Here is an 8,675-nt window from a genome sequence, read left to right as displayed (position 1 = left end):
CATAAACAACGCGAAATACTTCTGGTCGATTTTACCTCATGCAAGGGCACTTGGCTGAACGCGCATTAACAATAGGCTTCGTTGTTCCCATTAATCGTTTACAAAACAATCTCAAAACAAATTTTGACAGCGGTACGTTTATCTTCATTTTTGTCGGTGCGAATTACAGAAAACGGGGTTACATATATCCTTGGTACCATTAACCTATAGTTCTTACAGTATAGTATATGCGTTTTATTTATTGCATACTGCGCTTTCTTATCGTTACAACGTATTTGGACACTATTCCAAACACACACACACACACACACACATTTATATAAGATGATCAACGAGTGTTTGGGCTGTAATTTCTTTCAAACCAAACCGACCACGAAAGGCATTGCTGAGAACCACTGGACTAGAAGTATACAAAAACATAATTGTGTTGTACAAAGTGGTTACCACGAATTGCTGTTCTGGAAACAATTTGTTGCAAGAAACGCGTCTAGGTCCATTTCCTAAGGCTGAGTCACAACTAAAATCAATTTCTGGAAACGTAGGCGGCAGAAACGCGCGCAAGATATTTTCCATTACGCTTCCCACAACAAAAAGAAAAACAAGACAAATGTAAAAGAGCTCGTTGTTCGTTGCCTAATGGTTAAGTGTAAACATGTGTACTTACATGAGGGCAGTATTGACTCCACGCGTATCTTTCATTAAAATGTACATTAGGTATCATCTAGTACTGAACCCTGATACATATCAGCCTTCTAGTCCTGACATTAAGTATCACCTAGTACTAGATCCTGCATAATACATATCAGCCTTGTTATATCAACTTGAAGCCGCAACTATGCCTCCGTGGCAAGCGTTGTCCATCAACAAGGAAACAAAAATCATTTTAATACAATACTATAATCGTCTAGAAATTCTAACTAGCGACAATAATGCGACAAAGAAGTGTACAATTTACTGTTTAAACACACGCACTTTAAGGACTTTAAGGGTTTTGCGTAAGCAAACCGATGTGACAGTAGTTTGATGAACTGTGAAAAACACCTATAATAGTTTACCCTAACTACAGACTAGTAACACAGCAACCAAGAAAATGTAAGTCTTGTCAAACGACATGTTGCGTGGTTCTTAAACCAATAAATAAAAAACGTGCTCTTAAACGTAAGACTGTTTGAGGCAGCAGCAGTTGTCGGAACAGCAACTGAGAAAACTTGCAGCTGTCTGTTTGCAGATAACGCAGGACGCTCGCGGTGAGACATGTGCACAGATCAACGAAGGTGTTACTATCAAGCTTAAGTGCTGCCACTTTCAACTAAAACTTCTTCACATTGTTTGATCTGCCTTACTGACAACTTTACGCAGTAGGCCACTTCATACAGCTTCTGTCTAATCTATGTTCTTCACCCTTTGTTCTGCTGTAATTGCCCTTAATGCTGCAAAAACACTTTGCATACCTTTGCCTGACAGTGCGCTATCATTTGGCAGTTATCTGAAGGCTGTTTGAGATTGTGCAGCTAGTCTTTCGGTTGTCACTGCTATTTGAATGTTTGTAATACACCGACGAGCTCGCGCAGTTGTCCAGCTCTTGTCTTGTGCGTCATAACACGCATATCAAGTTACTTTTTGAAAAGCATCGTTTCGACCGTTTTGAAACTTGACACCACCAAAAATCTCGCCAAGTAAACGATGTATTCTGGCGCCAAATTTGAGACACTTTGACTTAATCACACAAAGTTAACATATGAATTGATTTGGGTGACGTTAATGTTTGGAATTGAAACATATGATTGAAAGTAAGTGCAGTGGTGTAATTTTTATACAACTGGAGATGCTTTTGTCTCAGTAAAACTTTTAAGAATCAAATGGTAACAAAGGAGATCTACCCAGACCCAAATAAATGCAGTAAATAGTTACTAAAGTTGGTTCAAGTTGTCTTTTAATGGCATATTACGCCTAACGTTCTTTATATTTCGACAATAACCTCGTGACTGTTCTGTAACTTCTAACCTTCAATCGACTGTTACGTGGCGCCGTCTAGCGACACAAAACTTGTACGTTTGTTTTACTTCATTGCCTCTGCCCCTGTGCTACTTTTAGTGCAACTGACACCCTGTACATCGCAATTACAGGTTAAAAAGCCAGAATAAAAGCTTGGTTTTCAGTGCCCGTTTTTTTTATTACGCAAGGCGTAGGAAAAAACGAAATCGGCGAATAGGCGCTCGAATGAGAGAGCGTGGTCGTTTACTGCCTATTGAAGCTGGATCCAGACAGAGTAAGGGGTGAAAATGTGGGGGTTGTAGGGGTAGGGTAGTCATAATTTTCAACTAGCATGCGAAATACAATCACAAAGACAATTGAAAACACCAAAATAATATCTGAGAATGTCGTTGGTTTCTGTATCAACGGAATTTAAGAGTGCGTTATGATGTTATTTCTGTTTTAAAATAGGTCCAAGTGCAACGAAAATGTCACAAGACACAACGAAGAGTGCGCAACACCTTATCCCTGTCACAAGGCCACGAATAGAGTGCTTGATCACAAGTAGGTCACAACAGACACGTCACATTAAATTCAACCAATCACGAATGGCTGAGTATTTCCAGGGAAAAGGGGGGTTAATTTCAAATGAACGGGTTTTATATTTGAGTGTTAGTTATTACGGAAGAACGTTTTTGGGGTTACAGTCAGCAACATTATCACTGTTTAAACAGCGAAAAGGAGGGGTTAAGGGGGTAGGGGTCAAAAAGGGGGGAAACAGGTAAAATAGCAGTCAGCTCAGAGAAGAGCAGTTAGCGCCGCAGACGACCAGGGCCTCGGGTTGCTAGCAAATTCCAGATCATTGCACAATGGAATTGGAATGTGTCCGTTTTACTGAAGTTCGCGATCCTCCAGGTACCTATACTCGAACGTGAATCCCTCCTTCTTTCTTTGGCCCCACTTTTCGTAGTCGAAGTATATGTAGGTGCCTTGCTCGTACTCGTCCGTGATGGTCTTCGGCTCCTCGTGGCGCTGGAACCACATCATGTACTTGGTGTGAAACCGCCACGATTGCTTCTTCAGTGCTTTAGCCGCCATGTACTGCGCTTTCGTCGCCTCCATGTAGTAGAAGATAAAAAAGAGTGTCTCGGTCGAGAGACGCAAGTAGAAGTCGATCGTGTCGTGATGCGGCAAAGGCGACTGATGATAGTAGACTGGTGTGGGGCAAGGGTTGCGCGGAAGATAATGACGCAACCTTTCAGCGTCTGAGGGGTGTGGCATATGCCGGTAACACGCCTCTAACATGGCTTGCTGGTAGTGATTATCCTTACTGAGTGATATGGGCCCCAATGGAGCAACACCAAGTAAAGGTTGAATCCTTGCTTCGCCACCACCGATCGCCATTTGCGTGTTCTGCTGCTGCGCCGAGACTAGGGATACCAAATCCGGCCGTGCGTGATTGGACACGGACGTGAGCGAATCAGAATGCGTAAACACTGGTGACGTGGCGCTTTGCTGCTCCAAACCGGCGTTAGCAACCGCCTGTTCTGCCATCGTTTTCAAGGAGTTGAGACCACCAAGCATAGGGGGCATTTGACCATTCTGAGGACCATTAGGCAAGTTACCACCGATCGTAGGCGCCGTGAAGGCCGCAGGTGGCGTCGGGGCAGTAGAGAAGGCTGACGTATCAGCGGGAAGATCTGTGGAACTTACTGATGTTGGTGACGTGGAAGCTACTTCACCATTGACCGTCAAAGAGGCTACGCTCGAAACGATGCTATTTACTGCACTTTGAACCTCCGACGTGTTCGTTTCGGAATTCGTTACATGGTTGTTGTTGGTGTGCCACGAAGCTGCGATATCATTTGGTCTTGATTGCTGGGATTTTTTGGTTGGCGAAGGGGACTCGGACGTGGAGCTAGTTCGCGATGAACTTACCACAGTTTGGGAGACGTGATTCGAGGTAACAGTGTGCATTCCTCCAGCAGCGGCAGCATAAGGCTGAGTATGCACTGGCGGTGGATGTGCATTCTTTGGGATTTGCTTCGAAATAGGAGCAGAAGCCGTCGTTGTTGGGGTCGAGTAAGAGGGAAGTCGTCCTGATCTTGGTGGATTGGAATTCGGTTTCCGTGGTGACACCAGGTCATCCGACTTATTCCTCTTTCGCTCATCATCCTTTGTGCTGGATGAGGAAGAATGGTTGGTGGTGTTGAGTGGTGATGGTGAGGGGTCAGGAGATTTGGTTGTAGTTTCTTCATCATTTAGTGGATTTGAGTTGTTGATGCTACTGTTCATCTGCTTGTCAACTGGGGAAGCAGCTGCAGCTATTGTAAGTGTATCATCTAAGCCCATGTCTTCGTAAATAAACTCATTGTCCTCATAATCAGGATCTTGGCATGCTTCAAGATAGTACTCAATGTCATCTCGAATGATGTTTATCTTATCCGGCTGTATCGTTTCGTTGTCAAGCATTCTCATTAGGGTTTCAAGATTTTTAATGTGAAACCGATGCTTCTCAAGAATGACTTTCAATTCATCAATTCGATCTTGCTTTTCTCGATCTATTTTCTTTTTCCGAGAATGCGAGCTCATGGACTCAATTTCACTCTCAAACATATCAATTTGTTGGTTAATGGAGTCAATAGTGACTTGTAACCACTGCATAGTCTCTTCCTTCTCTTTTTGGGCAGGATCAACCTTTTGGGCAAGGCCAAGACCTTCTTTCGAGTAGGCTTTGGTCTTGGTTTCTCTCTCAACAACTTTAAACCTCTCCATCTGTGTTTCAATCAACTTTCTGTTATCCAACAATATCTTCTTATCTTTGATCTCATTTGATGCTGCCCATGTTTTGATTTGGTCCCTTAATCGTTGCAATTTCTTTATCTCCTTCTTCAGGTCGCTCTCGTACTTGTCTTTCTGGTTAGTGTTGTTTGCATTGTACAACTTTTGCCAGATGTCTTCGAATGTTTCCACACCCTCGACAATTTTTTTGAAGCATCGGTCCATCTCGCCTTGCAGTTTTCGCTTATCAGCCATTGCCCTACAATCATTAGTACAGTCTACGTGTAATCTAAAAACAAATTTACAGATTTAGTAACTTAGACAATGTAAGTAGATTAGAGGTACCTGTATAACAAAGTTGTCCAAATTCTTTATTATAGTTTATTATAGCCTTTCACAAGGATACACAACATGTGCAACTTGTAAACAGCTTGCTGTTACAACATATTTTATACTCTGGCATTTTTAAATGACACCTTAATACTCAATTCATTTATTACAGAAACACATGTGGCTTAGTATGATCAAGATATTACTGTTATAAATGTCGTTTCAAGTATACAAAGCAAACAGTTTTGCAAGGAGATAAATACAGTAAAACCGTTTAACGTGACTTGTAATTTGAAATACAAAATGCCTTTAGTTACATCAAGGATATACAAAAAATGTCAAGGATATACAAAAAATGTCAAGGATATACAAAAAATGTCTAATCAGAAAAGATAGTGCCAGCACTGCTTAGGGCACCACAAAAATGAACCAGTAAATAAACATAATAGCCCTGTTAATTACATTCCAACATCAGCTTTATTTATTGATTTGTAGAGGATTGTTTACATTCATGAGTTGCACAAATACATATATATGCCTACTAAAACATGGTAGAAAATGTAATTACAAAATTCTTTTAGCTGAACAGTTGTTGTGTTGGTTTAATAACTCCACCACCAAATCCATTATTAGTATTTTAACAAACTTCAAAATAATAGTAAGTTGTGTAGAATGATCATGTAATCTTTATGAGAATTAAAAAATTATAAGGCTGATTTGATTTTCTTTGAAAAGGTTTTAATTTATTAATTGGCTTTCTTATTTAGACCTTCTATATTAATTCCCTAACATAGTGTTTCACTATTAAATATATATATATCAATTTGTCTGGTATATAAATAATGGAATCAATACAGTACTGTTTCGTAAGTCTGAAGATCTGATGAACCTTAGTTTTGGTTTCTGTCTTAATATAAGCATACTAGCTCGTTGAGTGGTTCATTTCCTTTTAGTCGCAAAACCTTATTTTAACACAACTTCTTTCAACAAAAAGCAATTAATCACTACATGTTTATGCTTTTATCTTGGTATTAAAAAAATCTGTGAAGTAATCATGCAACACCTACAAAAAACGTTTTTGTTGCAGACAAATTCTCCTAAGGCAGGTATCTTTTTGCACAAATATTTACATAGCATTTGAACAAGGGTGGAGCGCTATCAATTCCATACACTGCATAACTATGTTACAACAGGTGCTAAATTCCAACCCTGTTGCAACAGCCAAAACAAACAAACAAAAGAATTTCGTCACAAAAAACTATGTTATGAAATGTAAAACATTGATATAGAAGTATTAAACACACATTTAATCTTCAAACACAAAGCATGTCTTTCACTTTCTTAGTAAACAGAGGCTATGAAATGCAATGAATAGTATATATGTCAACAACATTAACGGTGCACCTAATCAAACACATTCCCTTACAAATGTATCAAAGCACAATTTGACAGACAAAGTTCTGCAGCAATTGTTTACTATTGGAAATTTTTTATTATGGTTTCAACTTCCCCTATAAGTTTTCTTGATTTAAAACATATGGCACACAAAAAAACATTAACGCTAGCTAAGCGAATTGCATTATGCAAGAAAAGTCACCACAATTTAGTTACCATAATGTTACATGTATTATTAATGCAACAACAAGCAAAGAATAAAAGATACTGCTTTGTTTCAGTCATAAGTGACCACTGAAATTTTAAATACAACAAGAACAACCTTAACTTAAAACCTTTAAAAAAACAGGCTTCGAGAAATTACATATTTCCAGGGCAAACATATGCCCCATGTTACCTTGCTACTGTTAATAAATTGATCACTAAAATCTGAAGAGAACATCCAAAATGGCTTTCTGAAAATTTTCTTTTTAAGCTTTTGATTTAAAGGTTACTGTTAACTTGTTTAAAATGCATGTTTACTCTGTCAATAAACAGGTGCAACTGTAAACCGAAAGATTTGTGTCGGACCGTAAATACAAGTATTAACCCAACAAACAAAGTTCAATACTGTTCAACACAGTTCCATGATAAAAAATTTTCCTGCTATATTAACAGAAAATAATTGCAAACGAGACTCAAAAGCAAGACAGTAGTACAAATTAGCTACTAGAAGTGTAACTACAATAATGTTGCATTACAAAATCTTTGCTGGACCACACCAAGTATAAGCAACAAGTTCACTATATCCCAATTAGTGTACTGAGCTTTACTAACACAAAAATTTAGAAAGCAGAAAAACAGAAATAATTAAGATTTGGAGGAAAAATATTATGAAAACAATCTGTGGCTTGCATTCCTATATGACCCTATTTGCATTTAGCAGTAAAAACAACAAGCATCAATCTAAAATTACATGCTGCTTACACATTTTAAACTATTCTTGTTGCTTCATAATAGTTCACATTTTTACATTGCAAAAACACACAAGAGTTTTTGGACCAAGAATGGCTAAAGAAATGGCAAATTTATACCACAATGCGTTTTAACCACAATTGATTAGTTAAAATCAGTGTTTCTGAACATTTTCAGATTTCTGTCAATTTTGCAAAATTATTTCTAATGGATGTTAGGCAGTCACAGACTAACACAAGCCATCCTGGATTTATTTAATTCCAAACACCGAGGATTGATAAACAGTCACTGTTGCATGCAGAAATATCATTACTACAATTTGCTGGCACACAGTATCTTACAGCACAAGATGCCGTTAAGAGTAACATCATTTTGGGTGTACAGTGTGTTTCACCCCAACATTCCACAACAGATAATCATTTAACACATTGAACATACATAATGTATAAAAACTGGTGGCAAATTTAAAACCTGGTCCAGCCATGGACTTTATTACATATTATGTCAAGGCCCTCGTTTTTAAAATCGATGTTCTATCTTGAAATTAGAGGCAAAATAAGTTTTAAATAGCAAATTAAATGCAACAAAAGACGTAATGCATTATTGTTAAAATGCCGGATGTTGGTGTCGTAATTACTACCTCACGTGTCAAATTGCTTTAAAAGATGTGTTTACTCGCCGTGCCTGTGTGCCACGTAAAAGAGATGGAGAAAATCATATCAAATCATTAAAATTAAAAAGTAATTGCATGTTTTGTCACCTTGCTTTTCGAGACAAAATTTGTAACTTAAACAAGCAAAAGTCACCAAAAAAAGAAATTCCTCTTCATAACGGTTCGTTCAAACGTATTTTCAATCGTTGTGTACAAGTCAAAAAATCAAAAAAATCAAAAAAAAGCATTTACTTTCATTTTACAATCAAAAAATACAAACTTATAATTTGTGTCTATCAACTTAAAAATCAAATTAAATTAAAAAGAGTAGCATTAAAATTTTATTTATTATATTATTTGACCTTTATAACTAATCTTGTTTTTGTGTGCCGTATATGCACAGCGGCACAACCAGTTGTGGGATTCATTTTTTTGTCAGCCGGTTCTATCACAAAAGTCATATTTTTCAGCCGGTTCTGTTACAAAAAGTCATGTACAGTAATCAGTAATGCTAAACGGTTCGCTAATCTTATAAAATTTAGTGAGACGGTTTTGCAAAACCCGTGCGAACCGGCAGAATCCCACCACT

The 8,675-nt window shown here is 38.1% G+C and overlaps 1 protein-coding gene across 1 annotated transcript; it reads right to left on the bottom strand.

The window, feature by feature from the left end:
- Positions 1–2,152: 2,152 nt before the first annotated feature.
- LOC145238717 (CCR4-NOT transcription complex subunit 3-like) lies at positions 2,153–5,067 on the bottom strand. Its single transcript, XM_080101961.1, has one exon. The coding sequence runs from the start codon at positions 5,008–5,010 to the stop codon at positions 2,866–2,868; it is 2,145 nt and encodes a 714-aa protein (XP_079958087.1). The 5' UTR covers positions 5,011–5,067; the 3' UTR covers positions 2,153–2,865.
- Between the last annotated feature and the right edge of the window lie 3,608 nt (positions 5,068–8,675).

Source organism: Phallusia mammillata, chromosome 7 (assembly GCF_965637545.1).
Source record: "Phallusia mammillata chromosome 7, kaPhaMamm4.hap1.1, whole genome shotgun sequence".
Lineage (NCBI taxonomy): Eukaryota > Metazoa > Chordata > Ascidiacea > Phlebobranchia > Ascidiidae > Phallusia > Phallusia mammillata.
The sequence above is the reverse complement of the archived record's forward strand: the minus strand, read 5'-3'. Positions and strand labels throughout refer to the sequence as shown.